The 18389-nt window shown below is 48.7% G+C and overlaps 1 protein-coding gene across 9 annotated transcripts in view; it reads right to left on the bottom strand.

The window, feature by feature from the left end:
- Positions 1 to 3123: 3123 nt before the first annotated feature.
- The window catches only part of LOC149364390 (uncharacterized), a 41528-nt gene continuing 26262 nt past the window's right edge, over positions 3124 to 18389 (bottom strand). For 2 of the 9 annotated variants that reach the window (XM_089574326.1, XM_089574327.1), the window contains 4 exons: positions 11000 to 11186; positions 9194 to 9391; positions 5788 to 5997; positions 3124 to 3460 (listed from right to left, as the gene is read on the bottom strand). In XM_089574326.1, the coding sequence (XP_089430452.1) occupies positions 5956 to 5997; positions 9194 to 9391; positions 11000 to 11186 (427 nt within the window). In that variant the 3' untranslated portion in view covers positions 3124 to 3460; positions 5788 to 5955. Of the gene's footprint in view, positions 3461 to 5095; positions 5209 to 5787; positions 5998 to 9193; positions 9392 to 10999; positions 11187 to 11399; positions 11511 to 15156; positions 15359 to 17597; positions 17824 to 18389 lie in introns of all 9 variants that reach the window. The other 7 variants (XM_089574329.1, XM_089574328.1, XM_089574323.1 and 4 more) reach the window with 6 other exon arrangements.

Below are 18389 nucleotides of genomic sequence, written 5' to 3'. Positions count from 1 at the left end.
CATTAAAAAAACATTGAACTCTGCATTATTCCTTGAACGGGTTGCTATTATTGACTGGTCGGTGATTAGGGCTCTTTATGACGCTGATATGGCATTCAATCAGTTCTTTCTTATTATCTCTAATACTATCGATGAATGTTCTACAGTATATAACCACAAAAAGATTTTCAACTCCGAATAATCCCTGGATGACTTCTAAGCAGCTTGAGAAAGAAAGATAACCTCTATAGAAAATGCAAAAAGCAACCATTTAACTTAAGGCTTTTAGCACGTTATAAGAAATATTCTAATGTATTAGGCTTCCTCCTTAGAACAGCGAAGAAAAAGTACTACGAAAGTGAAATAACTCGCGCAGGTAATAACGTTCATAAGCAATGGAAAGTTATTAATTCCTTCCTAAACAGAAACAACTCGAAAGCTCCCATATCAGCAATTACTTCCGGTAAAGAAACATATAACAATCCCTCAGACATTGCTGAAGCCTTTAGTGATTCATTTGCTCTAGCCTCAGGAGTTTTAAGTACTGCCGCTAATCAAACATTACAACGATCTCCCCATAGCATTTTCCTTTTTCCTGTTTCTTCTGAAGAAATTGGCACAATAATCAGCAATCTGAAAGACGCCAGTCCAGGTCTCGATAATATACAATCATCTCATATTAAGTTAATTGCGCATCTCATTTGAGATGTGTTCGCCCCTATTGTCAACTTGGTCTCGAAGTCAGGCACTTTCCCTACTGCGTTGAAAAAGGCAAAGCTAATTCCAGTCTTCAAAAAGGGTGATAAAGAAATCATTTCTAATTATCGCCCAATCGCCATTTTATCATTTTTCAGCAAAATTATTGAAAAAGCCATTCTTATTCGAATAAACAACTACTTAACAAAATTTGACATTCTCTCACCTAACCAGTTCGGTTTCAGAATGGGGCTCTCACTGATAAAATTAAATCATACATCGACGCAGGTAACTTTGCTGGTGCATTATTTATTGACCTTTCCCAAGCTTTTGATTCCCTCAACCATGCTATTTTATTCAAGAAGCGTGACGCTATTGGCATAAATGGGCCTGCGCTTTCGCTAATCAGAAGCTAATCAGAATTCAATAGAAAACAAGCCGTGTTCATCTCAGGAACATACTCAAAATTCAGGACTACTAACGTTGGAGTTCCGCAAGGTTCTCTTCTTGGACCTCTTCTGTTTTTATTATATATCAATGACCTCCCTAGGTGTCTTCATAATTCCAACTGTTTTCTTTATGCGGACGACACAACAATCTTAACCTCGGATTCACATATAACTAAAGTGGTTGACAAACTTAACATTGATGCACAGAATGTATTCGATTGGTGCAGAAATAATTTGCTGTCCATCAATGCATCCAAATCTAGTTTTATAGTTTTTAGGTCCCCCAAAAAAATTCTTTGCGAAAACCCATCTGTTAGCATAGGCTCTAACTCGATCTTTTCAGCTGATCACGCCTCCTTTCTAGGTGTAGTACTTGACAAACATCTTAAATTTCAGACCCACATTACATCCATTTCAAGAAAAATGGCGTATGGTATTAGAGTACTAATTAAAGTTCGCCCACATTTCCATGTGCCCATTCTCATTTCCCTCTATTATTCGTTCATCCACTCCCATATTCAGTATTGCATTTCATCTTGGGGAAACACATATCCTTCGCATTTATCATCTCTGCAAACTATTCAAAATCGAGCCATTCGCATTTTAACTTAGTCACTACTCTGTAAGTGCGCCTCGTCTGCTCCTATTCCACAATATTTTGTCTGTGCGCAAAATCATCGAATACAAATAATGCACCATTATGTACAAATCTGTTAAAGAGCTACTTCCTTTTTCGCTAACTACCGGTGAACAAATTCCGCGTCGCAACGACACACGTTTTGCTGATCACAATAACTTCTTACTCCCTAAACCTAACACTAATTATGGTAAACAAACAGTTCGTTTCTCCGCTACCACTTTATGGAACTCATTACCTGTTACCATTAAGCAATCATCAAATATCTGTGCCTTTAAATCTGCTCTTCGTCAGTTTTTACAATCCCTCTAATAGTATTTCTCATGGTAAATGGTACTAGTTTTGTAATTTATATCACTCTACGATTTTTGTTTTGTGTTGTTCTGTGCGCTTTTAGCTGTGTAATCACTTTACATTCAAATAAGTTTTTGCATTATTTCCTGTACCTCACTTTCTGCTCTTTACTGATGCCAACATCTTTATAATTTTTGCATCTTCTGCCCAATACTTATTCTTACAGTTGTTCTCACAGGAGGTCCCGTCCACAGTCTCTGACTTTGGGACCTCCTTCTGTATGCCAGTGTTTTTTTATTCTTGTACCATAAACATGCAATAAACAAACCTTGAAACCTTGAACTACAACTGTCGACGCATCACAATGAAATCTGGTATGCACATGCTTTACTATATGCAGAGCGCAGCTATTTTATTTTGATCGCTATTTGTGAGGAATGGGAGTCAATCTTGTTACTACCATTGTAGCCCTATCATGAAGCGACATGCTAAAGAACAATTATTTTTGAAAAGTTCGAAAATTTCATACATGCCAAACATTTGTCAAAAACTAAGAGACCACAGCGGCGACCCGCACTGAGGCAATGCGAAAGCAAAACGTCCACATACTATATCGACGTCCGTGGCTGCTCTGACGTCCGTGTACTATATCGACGTTCATGGCTATTTTGACGTCTAAGGGTATTTTTCGCGTGTAATTAAATACACCTCATCAACAAAACTTTTGCCATGGCAACATTTTATCACACCCTATCTGTCGTCACAATTACACAGGTACACATTTTCGATGAAGGCGAAATTCCAGAGGCCCGTGTACTGTGCGATGTCAGCGTACGTTAAAGAACTCCAGGTGGTCCAAATTTTCGGAGCCTTTCAATACGGCGTCCTTCATAGCCTGAGTTGCTTTGGGACGTTAAACCCCAATAAACCAAACCAAACTCTTACACATTAATCTTCACAGAACGACGCAATGAGTCGGACAAAATTGCGGACACTTTTTGCAGACGCGACAGAGCCATATAATGCTATTGCATTAATAAAAAAGCCGATGTTTGAACCCACCTTAACGTGACTGGAGTCGGGGGCGTCCTGCGTCTCTCCATGCTGTACTTCAGTCCCAGCCACCGACGAAAATCCCGGGCCATGAGCAGCGCCCGGGGCAGCGCCCCTGTCTGGGCATACTATACTCTCCCTTGCGAAGCCATCAGATAGGGTGAGAAAGCTTCCTGCCACTTCGGATGCCACAAAAGAAAGCTATGCTTGCAGACGTCAGCGATGAGCTTGCTTGGAGGTGCAACTGCCGTCGACACTACTCGTCGATGGCTTCGACGAGCCGTTGCTGCTCCGGGAGATGTGACGTTGCTCCACAGAGGAAGACCCTTTGCTGCTCCGTGAAGTGAAGTTGCTGCAAAGGGGAGGAATTGGCTGCTCTGTTAATCGAGACTGATGCTCGCGTACCCTCGCCAGCATTCACGGCAAGCGAGCAGAGTGAAGCCCATGTTCATGTCCAGTCACTGCGCGATGTCAGTGCATGTTTAAGAACCCCAGAGGGAAGAAATTAATCGCTAATCGATTACAGCTTCCCTGAAATGCCGGCGTGCAGCTTTCGGATATTAAGAGCAACGTGAAGTGACTATCGACCGTGATAACTGCAGACTCTTTCTACTCCTAGTTACCCCCCCCCCCCCCCCCCCCAATGCACATGCGCCTTCCTTACCCAATTAAAGACTTTCAACTCAACTCAAAGGTCGACATGCCATAGACGCGCTCCTCTCCATTACTCATTTCCAATCTAACTCCTTCACCTCATCACTTTTGCTCCAAGCCTTGCTTTTTGTTCCCATTCAGCGCTCCCCTCTGCTGATCATTGTCATCGCGATCGTTTATTCCTCACTACTGCGCATGCGACTTTGACCATGACATCATCTACACCCACTGCAGGGCAAAGGCCTCTACCACGTCTCTAGCTGAGGCCACCGTATCCCCGCGAACTTCTTAATCTCATCCGCCCACCTAACTTTCTGCCGCCTCCTGCTAGGCTTGCCTTCTCATGGAATCCACTCCGCTGCTCCTTGCAGCGGTTATCTTGCCTTCTCATTACATGCCCTGCCCAAGCCCGTTTCTTCCTCTTGATTTCGACTAGGATGTCATTAACCAGCGTTTGTTTTCTCGCCTGTTCTGCCCACTTCTGGTCTATTAACGTTACACCGGTCATTATCCTTTCCTTAGCTCGTTGCGTTGTCCTTAAGCTGAACCCTTTTCGTTAGCCGGCACATTTCTGCACATCGGTAAGTATCGGTAAGATACAGCTGAGTACCCAGGTAAGATCCCGACCGCGGTGGCCGCGATCTTCAACATCTGATTTCCCCCTTTTCATCGCTCCTAAGGCTTTCTTACTTTCTCTTTCGTTACTGCCGAGATGTCCCGTTGTTGCGCCCTACTGCCTGTCTCGGGACCACGACCACGCCTTTGGACAATGAGGACACACCCCTTAATACCGAAAGTGATCGTTGCTCAACGACGCACAAATACTGCCCACAGTGTCGAACTGTCTTTAGCACCCACCCAAGAAGTAGCTACGGTAAGCACACACACGATCACCCAAGCAAAACAGCAGCTGCAGCAAACAACCGCAATAGGGTAAGGTGCCAGAATTTACCACTGCTAAATCCGCGGTTTGCAACAGCCTACTTGCACTAAAACCCCATTGTGCTTGTGCATCGACATCAGCTTGTGACAATCTGGCATGTTGCACTGTGCGTTGCCCTTACAGGGAACATATCACACCAGCAGAGCATTCCTTTTGATATCTTTACTTCATCAGCTCCTTCAATTGACGAAATTCTATTTGTGTATCGCATATAGACAGCCAATATGTTAGGACTGGCTGGTTGATATGCGATGACCAGCTGACATCGCCTAAATAAGCGGACAGTAAAAAGAAAAATCAATTCGTTGTCTGCCTATGTTGTCCCGTCAAGTCTGATTAGCGCCCTCAGAAATGAATTTTCATGGCAGTGTACGGTGTGTGCCATCATACCATTGCTACTCCGGTACCCCTCGCAGCAGTATCAGCCTGTCATCAAGCTCCTGTTGGCACATTCCCAGCAGCTTGGCCCAGGGCTCGAGCTCCCTTCAGCACCAGAGTCCACCCTATATTGCCTGGCTGCGTTGTCTACACAGTAAATTCCATCTTCCTAGGCACTACACCTTAACGTTAAGCGGTACCTCCCGATGGGAAATAGAATTTTTAGAAAGAAAAGATCAAACAAGGAAGCCCTCTATGCAGTTCCGTTTCTAAATCAATTAGCGCTGCGTCTCACAACGAATAAGACAGCCGTTGCAATCCCTTTACACGAAATAAATAAATTTTTTTCACGCCCCTACAAGCAAAGAAACCATTTACCGCTTCTTCTGGGTCCGTAATACCATTTAGAATATATTGAGATGCGTTTTGGATGACTGCATTAGAAGCTGTAAAACGAGTCAGGACACGAAACCGTTAGTAGAGACACCGTACCATCACCCATTAACTTGTTTATATTAACTTTCTTTACATTTCAAGACTCCCTTGTCTATCTTGGCACTCTCACAATTGTGTTCCACGCCTGAGCTCTCGGCAGACCAACAAACGTGTCGCATACAGAGGTGCTTCCGGAAGCAAAGACCGTCAGACCATCAACAGCCGTTACTAGAATCACTGAATAACTCTCGGCAGCAGTGGACGCTTACCTTTTCGGGGAACACATCTCAGTCGAAACTGTCGTCAGCTCCACCTTGCAGCGGTTCAGTTTCAGCCACCGACTGAAAGGTTGGTATGATGAGCGTCCCCGACAGAGTCCTCGTCTTCACTCCCCGCTCTGCTCTGCTTGCGATGCTCTGGAGCTGGCACAGGAACCCTCATGACGAAGTCCTTGCTGAGGAGTTACAACGGCCCGATCCCTGGGGGCGGGTGCATGAAAGGCAGACAGCGGAGGATTCTACGTCGCAAATTGGTAACAGATACTTCAAGCTAAAATTACGGCTCCAAGTAGAACACCATGCAGCTCGTCCCTCCGAGCATCCTATTTCTAACTGGCGCATCATAGCAGTGTTTGTGCCTCGCAGGCCTGCTTCAGGTGAGGTAAAACTGAACAGTGACACCCCACAACAATGTACTACGAAGGAGACCACGACAGCCGTGCTTGAAGACGTTCTCCGCGATGAACTTGCTTGGAGGCGGAACAGCATCGACAGTCGCAGGACCCCTTGATGCGGCTCGCCATTCTGGTGCTCCGTGACGTGACTTTGGTGCGCAAAAGAGATTTTGTAGAAGCTTAAGTTCTGTGAGTAAGTTCCGCAACTGTTGCAAGCATTGCGGCGAGCTAGTAGAATGGTTCTCACTGCATTCAGTAACGTCCACGTCGGCGAGGTCTCTAACTTAACCTTTTATTAGAACTCACGCTGTAAAACTACATCGCTTTTCTCAACGTTTGCCCGAAAGCACGGCATGTCTATGGCTGCCCAGGATCTTCGCATTTATTTCTCACTGCATGTGTAACAACACAACCTGTGCCGTCATAACAAAGGCAATCTTTGACACGGCAATAACTATAGACTTGTAACAATCAGCTTCTAAGACCGAGTTGCGTTGGTTTTCTGGTCAAGAAATGCTCGGGTTCAGCCCTCATAAAAAATGCGCTGAACCTGGTATCATATTTATGCCAGCTAACAGCCACCCACCAGACGTCAGCTGCACAGGCCCGTTCTTTGTAGCGTCCGCTTTGGCGACCTAACAAAAATTTAGCCGATACCGTAAGATTAAGCCTAAAATAATGACAGTGGTATGTGCAACTTCGATACCTGCTAGGAAATCGCGGCCACTTTACCGAAGGAAGCGAAACCAGATTATGTGGTGTTTTTCATTCGCGGTAATCCAGATAATGAGAGCAAGCAGCTTTTCCGATTGGCGTTTGCTAATGATCATTTTCTGCTTATTTTTTGTATTTGTATTTGGCTATAGTCCATCTTGCACGGCAAAGGTGGAAGCACTTCTACCGCTGGCAGGAGAACTTGAGGGTTCTGCAATCCTTAACGGGTGCGCCATACTTAGCCACTTCCTATTTGAGGATCTCTGTCTTTCGCGGGTGGCTTGTAGGCCACGCCTGACGTATGGTCTAGGGCCACTGCTTCGGCCGCGACGCGCCTTACTCCATGTGCTCCTGTCGCTGCCGTAACCAGTACTGACGCTGATATCATTGTCAGCGATTCAAAGACTGCCGTACGCAACTTCTCGCGTGGTATAATATCCCCAACTGCTAGAAACATTCTGACAAATGTTACACTAGAAGGAGAGATAGAACTGGTATGGACTCCTGCCCATTCAAGAAACCCAGAGAACGAAGCAGCCCACCAACACGGTAGAGATTTTCTCGGCCGAGCGGTGTGCTCTCGTCCAGGGGACCCGAGACGGAGGCGGGGATTTCTTACCACGACGTTACTAAATTCTACAAACTCTCTAGAAGAATTTATCCTCCCCCGCACAAGTCACTCTCCAAACACCAAGACGTGGCTTGGAGAAGACTTCAAACTCATTCTTACCCGAACCCGTGCATTTACGTCCACATCTATACCGACCTCATAGACCCCACCTGCATTCACTGCGGTTGTACTGCCACCCTTGATCATATGCTATGGGACTGCCTGGAGGATTCTCCTCGGGAAGCTCTTATAGAAGCTCCCTCACCAGAAGCCTGGGAAGAAGTGCTGCGCAGCTCGGACCCCGCCGTCCAGGCAGGAGCCAACGAGCTCACCGAAGAGCTCGCCGCCACTTATCAGCTAACGGGCAGTTGGGCTTTGTGCTAAGAATCCAGAAACCGTTCTTCTCCGGCAGTAAAGTTTTCTCTCTCTCTCTCTCTCTCTCTGTCTCTCGGTCGCTCGCGAGTCCTGGCAAATTGTTTAAGTGCCGCACTGTTCCCCATAGCTTCTATACGACGTTCTTCCTCGATGTGACTGACTTTAGATTTACCAACACCGCCTCTTGACCCGGACATGGCAACTCCAGGACTCGCATCGAAACATCGCATCTTGGCAGTGTTTCTCAAACCGACGCCAGTAACCAAAAACTGGCCTAGCTCTCGAAGGAAGCAACTGAAGCAACTGCCCGTAAGTTATTGGTTGCTTGAAGCAAGAAAATGTGCAGTAGCCGCCTGATACGCAGTGGGCGCCTGAAGCAGAACAACGCTATTAAGAAGGCATGCGTTACCCCCCCTGCTCAATGTTTCCGTGAGTTCTTCACTGCGGCTGGACGCAACGCTCAGTCCAGGACAGCCACGGCGCTCGGGTTTCTGAGCACAAGACAACGCCCATAGGCAACTGCGCATAGCCCGGGAACCTTTGTCTCAAGGGCAATAAGGCCTAGCGTTTCAAACCTCGGGCTTGGCGCCAGCGTTTCGATGAAGGCGAAATGGGAGATATGCCCGTGTACTATGTCGCCTCAGTGCGCGTCAAAGAGCCCAAGGTGGTCGAAATTCCTTCATAAAGAGGCGACTTTATTCTCTTCCATCTCTCACTCCATCCCTTCTCCACTGGAGGGTTTGGGGCGTCCAATAAGAGGAAGCCGGATACCCCGCCTTTGCACTTCTCTATACGAAACGCATTACTCTATACTTCCCACTTCTCCTTACTGTCCACTCACTACCATGCCTGAAACAAGGGTGAATCTAAGTGGTTATTCAGGAACAAAAATGGCGCAGAAACTGTCACTGCTGGGTAGACACCACGACAACGCCGTGAGGAAAGGGTGAAAGGTGGAAGTGAAAAACAAATGGCGGCGGTTGCAGAGGGCTCCGGAATATTTTTGTCCATATGGGGATCCCAAACGCACACTCATCGCTATCGCACAGCTCCACGGACGCCTTAAACGTTTAGCTTCCATAAAAGCGAGGCCACCGGAGCTGGATTCGTGAGGCTAAACGATCACCCACACCTCACAAAATCTTCCGATTGGACTCCGAAGATTGGTTGGTTGGTTTATTGGTGTTTAACGTCCCGAAGCACCTCAGACTATGAGGGACGCCGTAGTGAAGGGCTCCGAAATTTCGCCCACCTGGGGTTCTATAACGTGCACTGACATCGCACAGCACAGCTGAACATTTACCTCTTCGGGGGGCAAATCGGAGTCGAAGCTGTATTCTGCCGCTCCTTGGCTGCTGCGCTTCAGTCTCGGCCACTGACAACGCTGGTAGTGAGGAGTGCCGCGGCGGCGTCCCTGCCCTGTCTTCCACAAGGTGCAGTGGAGCTGGCACTGACAAGTTGAAGACAAAGGTGCGACGAGCAGTACCACACGCGGGCTGCCCTGCGAACGTCGATTTAAGAATCTTCCGATTGGTCTCAGTAGAGCTGGACATTTACCTCTTGGGTTCAATGCAAAAGCAGAGCCTGCACATATTATAACGACGTCAAAGGCTGTTCACACGTCTGAGAACTATATCGACGTCCATGGCTATTTTGACGTCTAAGTGTTTTTCTGCGCATTTCCCCGTTTGGTTATTTACGCGTCATCAGCCAAAATTCTCCTAGAACTCAGGCAGTGGGGTGCAGAGAACACTGGGCCTTAGACAAGAATCAGGTGATTCGTGCACATGATTTTGCAGCTATCTCGCACTGGCGAAGGAGTTCAGCAGTAGTGTCAGTAATGCCTCACACTGATCCCTAGAGGCATCTTATTTTTTTTGTCCTAGTCATGCTTTGGCAAAAAAAAAAGATATATAGTTTTCTACTTTGCCAAGAATTGCTCAGCTAAGCCCGCCAATTCCACAACAATGAAATCGCAACACATGGCAGAGTACTGCCACTAATCTCAATATGCCGAATCGGTTTATTTCTCTTCCAAGACTCTCTTGTCTATCCTGGCAGTGTCGAAACTGTGTTCCACGCCTGCGCGCACGACAGGCCAACAAACGCGTCGCATACAGTGCTACTTCCGGACCCTCACGTAGGAAGCAGAGAACGCCAGAACATAACTACAGTCGAGCCCACTTATAACGACCCCACTTAAGACGAACTTTCGCTTAAAACGGACGAGACCTGCACGACCGCCAAAATATACATTATTTCAATGGCACAAAATCGCATGTATAACGAACGTCCTTGAGCGCTGCCGATCGGTTACAGCTAACGGACGGCGTAAACCCGGCGCCCCGATGAGAGATAACGATGGGCTCCGACCCCTTGGCACGCGCATGGCGCGCGGTCTGTTTTCGCAAACCTCCTCGCAAGCGAGCTACCCTTTGCCCGCCGACGCGCGGTGCCTGTGTCGGCGTGTGGCTTCCAAGACCACCCACCCTCCCGCCCGTCCTCGCAACTCCGCTCCCCTCTCCTTACTCTTTCTTGCAATCCCCTCGTAGCGGAGAGTGGAGACGAGACGTCGGAGACAGCGGACGCGACACCAGCGGCACCGTATTCACTACACGCGCGGCTCCTCCTCCGCCTCGCCGCAGCTATTCGCTTCGAGATATCCAGGCTTAACCACAGCCAATTTTTTTAAGGCGAAAGCCTTTAATGGCTCATGCTCGCGGTGTCCGTCCTTGCGCTGGAATCGTGCCAACTGGGGCCTCACGCATGCCATAAAAGGGGAGTCATGTGCAAGTGCACGTTACAGTACTTCTGTGCGCTAATATGAATGGCAGCGACCGGCGGATGCCTTTTGTTATCGGAAAAATCAAAGAAGTCACGTTCCTTTCGGAGCTATGTACCCGTGCGCTACAGGCACAATACCAAGTTCTGGATGACACGCAATTTGACCGTGTTAGTACACTCTAACCGTGTCAACTGTGGTCCACTTACTACGAACTTCGGGATATAACGAACGGACGCCGCGTGACGCTCAGGTTCGTTATAAGCGGGCTCGACTGTAGTCCCTTCAAGAATTACTGAATATCTCTCGGAAGGAGTGAGCACTTACCTTTTCGGGGGACACATCGCAGTCGAAATTGTCGTCAGCTCCACCTTGTAGCGCTTCAGTTGCAGCCACCGACTGACAGGTTTCTCCTCGTCTTGGCTCCCCGCTCTGCTCCGCTTGCGACGCTCTGGAGCTGGCACAAGAACCCTCATGACGAAGTCTTTGCTGAGGAGTTACAATGGCCCGATCCCTGGGGGTGGGTGCATGAAAGGCAGACAGCGGAGGATTCTACGTCGCAGATTAGTAACAGATGCTTCAAGCTAAAATTCCGACCATTCTGTTTCTAAGTTGCGCATGGCCGTTGTGTGTTTGCGCTTTGCAGGCCTGCTGCAGGTGTGATAAAACTGTGCCGTGACACCCCCCAACATCACACAGCGACGGGGACCATAAAAGCTATGCTTACAGACGTTTTCCGCAATGCGTTTGCTTGCAGGCGGAACAGCCCTTGACGCTCGCAGTACTCGTAGATGCGGATTGCCATGGCTTCGATTCGATGCTCTGTGACGTGAATGTGCTGCACAAGAGAGATTTTGTAGAAGCTTTTGTGGAAGTTTTGTGATTTTGTGGAAGTTTCGGGACTAAAGTTTCGCACACTCTCGCAAGCATTCCGGAAACCTATTAAAATGGTTCGTACTGAATGGAGTAAAAGCGACGTCTAGAAAATCTCTAACTTGACCTTTGCCTAAAACTCGCGCGCTGTCAAAATCTACATCCTTTGCCGTTTGCGTGACAACGAGGTATATTTCATTCCATCCGTAATTATCGTATTTAATTCCCACTGCGTGTGCCATAACACAACCTATGCCTTCATTTCAAAGTAACCTATGACACGGATGTAACAATAAGCTTGTCAAAATCATTTTAATAAAGACAACGTCACACCGAGTTCCATTTGGTTTTTTGGTAAGAAATCTGCGCGTTCAGCTTTCATAAAAAAATGTGCTGACCCTGCCCTCAGATTTATGCTCCCCTGACTGCCACCCCACGTCAGCTGCACAGATCCGTTCTTTGCGGCTTGGGTTTTGGCGACCGCACAAATGTAAATTTAACCAACGCCATAAGGTTCACCAAAATTAACGACAGTGATATATGCATTTGCGATACCTGCTCAAAAATCGCGACCGATTTACTTAAGGACGCAAAATCGAAATCATTATGCGGTGTCTAGTTATTCCCGGTAATGCCGATGATGTGAGCAGCTTTTCCGCTTGGGGGTTTCCTAACGATCATTTTCCGACTATTATTTTTAGTGTTTCCGTTTAGTTACAGGCCATCTTGCACGGTTATGGTAGATGGCCTCCTACCGCTGGTCGATTAATTTGAGAGTCTTGAGAACCTTAACGGGTGCGTGATATTAAGCCACCTCGTATTTGAGGATCTTCGCGTCTTTCACGGGTGGTTTGTAGCAGACGCCTGACGTACGCTCTAGGACCAGTGCTCTACGACGACTGCTTCGGCCGCGAAGTCCCTTATTCCCTTTCTTCCTCTCGCTCGCGAGTCCTGGCAACTCGATGTGCCGCGCCGCTTCCCCTAGCTTCCAAAGGATGCTGCTATTCAAAGCGACTGACGGGAGCTTCACCGTAAAACACCGCCTCTTTACCCGCCCATGGCACGTCCAGGACTCACATCGAAACAGTGCTCCCCGGCAGTGTTTCCCAAGCCAACGTCAATAACCTACAGCTGGCCTAGCTCTCGAAGAAATCAGCCCGAGGGATACCTAGAGCGGTGTTGCGCGGTTCTAGTGTAGCCACGCCAGCATTCATCTCACAGGTTGAGGCACGAGCGTGCTTTCTCTGCAGCAACTGCAAAAGTTCGCCCAGAGGAGTCAGGTGCGTCAAACCACTAAGTTGTTTAAAGAAAGAAAAGGTGCAGTAGTAGCCTCAGACACGGCGAAGACAGGGTCCGTCCCCGCAACGACTGAACACAACAGGACAACCCCTGAAGCAGGCCAACGCTATTGAAACTAGATATCACAGCGGTGACCCGCACTGGAGCAATGCGAAAGCAAAACGTCCACATACTACATCGACGTCCGCGGTTACTCTGACGTCCATGTAATATATCGACGTCCATGGCTATCTTGACGTCTAAGAATTTCTGCGTGTTTGTGCGCGTTTAGGACCTAATTAAACTCCATGCAGGAAATTTTTCCCACGGCAAGATATTATCGGACACTGTCTATCACAATCATACTTTCACACTTTGGCGAAACAAAATGATTTAATCGACAATGAAAATGACTGAATCGAAAATGACTTAATCAAAAAAGTGACTTAATCATGCGGATAAAATTGCGGGCACTTCCTGCAGACGCGACAGAAATGAATAAGGAGAGCGACTAGCAATGTTTTCTTGAGAGAGAGAGAAAAACTTCATTGAAGCAAGTGTGTTTAAACCCCCCTTGGGTCCCTGGACCACCGCACGCTCACTCTAGGTCGAAACGTTTATTTGGCGTTTCTTCATGACGTCGGCACCCCGAATCACCGCAGCGAGCTGCGATGTCGGGTACAGAGACAAGAGCAGGACCTCCCAGTCGTCCCAACTAGATAACGCGGGCTGCCCCTGCGGGGGAGGGTCAGCACGGCAGCCGAAAAGGATGTGGGAGAGTGTGGAGCGAGGGTCGCCGCACAGGGAGCATGCAGGGGAGGTGCCACTGTAGTGAGATTGCAGCTGAGGGGATGAGAGAGAGCGGGCCTGGAGGCGACTCCAGAGGATCTGCTGGGAGTGGGTAAGGGAGAAGGGAGCGTGGTGGACGTTAAGTCCGACGGTCCAAGCGGGGCATTTGCGCGAGCTCTGCAAAGGTGTGCGCCCGTTATCTCGGGAAGCCCGGAACGAGGCTGTCCTGAGCATGGAAAATCAAACCTCGGGCCAATTTATCGGGAGCCTCGTTTCCTGGATTCCCGGTGGGAGCCGGCACCCACTGGAGCTCTACCCTGCGTGGTAAGTTTTTGGTGGGGGTGTTCAACAACTCCCAAGCAGGGGCGTGAATCCTGCCTCTCGCGAAGTTGAACAGAGCCGTTTTGGAGTCGCTAAATATGTAGTTTGCGCTGTAATGTACAAGGGCTAGGGCGATAGCGGTTTCCTCTGCGTCTTCAGACGTAGAGCCCGAGGGAAGGCGGTGTTTCGTTGAGCCCTGCAGTCGGATTGCGCCCAGGCCACGGCGGCCGCGTTTCTATATGCACAAAACGTAAGACGCCGCCCATAGGCAACTGCGCATGGGCCGGGAACCTTTGAGCTAGCGTTCCAATCCCCGGACTTGGCGCCAGCGTTTCGATTAAAGCGAAATTCAAAAGATGCCCGTGTACAATGCGGCATCACTGCACTTTGACGAACCCAAGGTGGCCAAAATTCCTGCATTACGCCGAGACCATATTCTCTTCCATCACTGCATTCCTTCTCCACTAGAGTGGGGTGTCCACCGAGAGGAAGCCAGATACCCCGCCTTTCCTTTTCTGTTAACCGACTAAACAAGCACGCATTACTATATTTCGCGTTTCTCCCTACTGTCCACTCACTGCCGACCAAGAAACAAGAATGAATCTTAAGTGGTTATTAGGAACAAAAATGGCGCACAAACTGTCACTTTTAGGGCCGCTTGGGAAAGGCGACCGACTAAACAAGCACGCATTACTATATTTCGCGTTTCTCCCCACTGTCCACTCACTGCCGACCAAGAAACAAGAATGAATCTTAAGTGGTTATTAGGAACAAAAATGGCGCACAAACTGTCACTTTTAGGGCCGCTTGGGAAAGGCGACCGACTAAACAAGCACGCATTACTATATTTCGCGTTTCTCCCTACTGTCCGCTCACTGCCGACCAAGAAACAAGAATGAATCTTAAGTGGTTATTAGGAACAAAAATGGCGCACAAATTGTCACTTTTAGGGCCGCTTGGGAAAGGCGAAAGGTCGAACTGAAAGGCGGCAATTTCGACCCCCTGAGAATCATAAACGCACACTGGCCGGCACAATAACCGTTATCGCACAGCCCCGTTATCGCACAGCCCCGTTATCGCACAGCCCCACGAACGCCTTATGCATTTCGTCTTGATCAGAGCGCGGCCGCCGCGGCTGGGTTCGTAGGGAAAACGACAAGGTCAAACCATCCCCCAAACCAATAAGAAAATTCCGACTGGTCGCGGAAGAGCTGAACATTTACCTCTTCGGATGGCAAATCGGAGTCGAAGCTGTATTGTGCCGCCCTTTGGCTGCGTTTCCGTCTGGGCTACCGACTGAAAGCTGGGCGTGAGGAGTGCCATGGCGGCGTGCCTGCCCTATGCTTCCACACGGTGCAGTGGAGCAGGCACTCACAGCATGAAGACAAAGGCGGGACGAGCAGTCACCCAGGCGGCGGAGCTGCCCTGCGAACGCCGAGTCATGTGCACGAAGAATGACAACTACTGACGAAATGCGGTGCCCATAGGATGAAAGACATGGCAAAGCGCTATTTATTGGACGAATTGGCGCATGCATAGTCGCACGGTAGGCGCTCGTGCACACGGTCTAAGTCCATTGCCCGTGACTACGCCATCTTTGGCACGCGACTCCGCGTTCTACGCCGCCGACTCTCGGGCGGAAGCTCATGTCCATACCAACCAATCGAGCGAATCGTTGTCACTGTTCCCGCTATTAATGCCTTGCCTAAATTATGGTTAAAGGATATTCTGAAAAGCTAAAGTTCGGAATTCTCGCCGCTCACGACAATCAAGCCACAGGAAGCAGCGACTAAACGAGCATACCAAAGAGTTTCTCACAAACAGCCGCCACGACAAGCACGATGCTGCAGCCTATTACTTGACCGCTACCGAAGTGGTCATATTGAGTGGGCCAAAGCTGAAAGGTGCACCAAAAGCTGCCCATCGAGCATATAACACTTTCTGAACGACGTTGAAAGCTCACCTGCTAAACCCGCCACGCCAGCGAGCACACAAGGGCTATACAAGGGCCGACAGTGATGTATGCCAGACCATAATTTTTGCGTACGCGCTATGCTAGGCTGGGTCCTTCGCTGTGCAGGCGTTATTAATATGAAGTTTCGTTTGAAGGGTTTAACATCCCTAAATGACACTGGCTATAAGGGACACAGTAGTGGAGGGCTCCGGATAATTTCGACAACCTGGGGACCTTTAACCTGCACTTACCGCACAGTACACGGGCCTCTAGAATTTCACCTCGATCGAAATTCGCCGCATCCTCATACACCGTGGACGCCAGGGCTGTGCCCTCAAGGACAGAGCAGAACAGCTCCCGACCCCAAACAACAATTTGAATAAGACGTGCTCAACGGTGCCTCAAATCCTGCGCTCCGGCTGGAGGCAACGCTTAGCTCCGCCAGGGCGACCGCCTTTCTAAGCACAAAAAGTGAGACTTTCCCCTTAAGCAACGGCGCATAGGCCAGAACATTTGCCTTTTACGGGCAATAAGACCTAGCGTTCTAATCCCCGGGACTGGCGCCAGCGTTTCGATGAAGACGAAATGCAGAAGGTGCCCGTGTACTGCGTGGCATCACCGCATGGTAACGAACCGAAGGGGGTTGTATTCCTGGATGAAGTCGCAACTTTTATCTCTTCCATATCTCACTCCATCCCTTCTCCACTAGATAGGTTCGGATGTACACCGATAGGAAGCCAGACACAACGCCTTTCCTTTTCTCATATTCTACTATCTCTAAACAAGCACGCATTACAATGCTTCATATTTCTCCCTACTGTGCACTCATTACCGAGCCTGAAACAAGAATGAATGCGAAGTGGTTACTCGGGAAAAATTCAGGGGGCACTTTGGCTCTCTAAAGTGCTTCAAGGCGAAAGCGTTTCCTGGCGCACAGTTTGTTTTCTATTAAATTTTTTATTTTCATTTTATTTCTGCTCCTTTTCTTGTTTTTATATTTTTTATTTTAACGCCTTATTTTATTGTTTTTATTTTTCATTATTTTCTTATTTTTATTTTTATTTCTTGACTTTATTTCTTTTGTTTTATTTATGAAAGCTATGCATTCACTAGATGCGCCTTTATTCATGCTGGAACCTTGAGCCTTCGTGGCTGAGTGGTAGCGTCTCCTCTTCAAATGCCGAAGGCCATGGTTCGATTCCCACCCTCGGCACAGTTTCTTTTCAAGCAGTGACGCCGAAAGGCGGACAAATCTACCCACGCGTCTGTCGACACGGCTGCCGACGCGTCTGTCGACATTTATACCGACGGCTGCCGACGCGTCTGTCGACATTCCTGCCGACGCGTCTGTCGACACGGCTGCCGACGCGTCTGCTAACGACAGTATGAGGCATTAAAGGCTTTCGCCTTAATAAAATGACGCAGAAACTGTCATTTCTAGGTGTACAGCGCGAGCGGGCCGTAAGGGAAGGGCGGAAGGTGGAGGTGAAAGAAAGCAGAAATTGGGGCCGTTGTGGAGGGCTCCGCCATAATTTCGACCACCTGGGGGTCTTTAACGCACACCGAGGGGTTATTGCACACCTCCACGGACCCCTTATGCGTTTCGCCTCCATCGGATCGCGAACGCTCTGGCTGGGGTTGTGAGGTGTCAGAGCATCACCCACACCTAAAAGAACTTTCTGATTGGTCTCAGAAGAGTTGAACAATTACCTCCTGGGGTGAATGAGAAGAGTCGAAGCTCTTTATTGCCGCCCTCTGCGGCGTTTCAGTTTCGGCCGCCGACTGAACTGAAGGCTGGTCGTGAGGAGTGGCATGGCGGCGTTCCGGGCGGGTTCCTGCCCTAGTCCTGCATGCGGTGCAGTGCAGCTGGCAATCGATCGATGATGATGATGAAGGTGCGAAGAGCAGTCGGTGCAGTTACCAGGGTGGGGCTGATCTGCGAACGCCGGGTCGCGCGCACGAAGAGTGGTAACTAGTGACGAAATTCAGTGTACAGAGGATGACACACTCGGAAAAACGCTATTGTTTGGACGAACTGGCGCTTACATTGTCTCATGGTAGGCGCTCGGGCACACGATCCCACTTCATTGCCCATGACTATGGCTCCGCATTCTACGCCGCCGTCTCTTCATGTCATGTCCTTACGAATTAATCCAGCGAACGGTCGTCCCAGTCCCCGCAATTACTACCTTTCCTAAATTATAGTTAAACCTAATTCTTAAACACTAGAGTTGAGAATTTGCGCCGCTTACGCCAACCAAGCCACAGGAAGCAGAGACTAAACGAGTATACCAAACAGTTCCTCACACACAGTCGACACGACAAGCTCGACGCTCCAGCCTATTACATGACCATTACCGATGTGCCGATAGGGAGTAGGTCAAAACTCAAAGCCCCACGAAAGGCTTCCCATCGAGCATTTAGTCTTTCTGACGGATGGTGAAAGCTCACCTGGCAACGCCGCCGCGCCAGCGAGCATAGAGGGGCTGTAATACAAGCAGC

Source organism: Amblyomma mixtum, chromosome 2 (assembly GCF_055824585.1).
Source record: "Amblyomma mixtum isolate Tamu chromosome 2, ASM5582458v1, whole genome shotgun sequence".
NCBI classification, from domain to species: domain Eukaryota; kingdom Metazoa; phylum Arthropoda; class Arachnida; order Ixodida; family Ixodidae; genus Amblyomma; species Amblyomma mixtum.
This window is presented reverse-complemented; position numbering and strand designations above follow the sequence as displayed.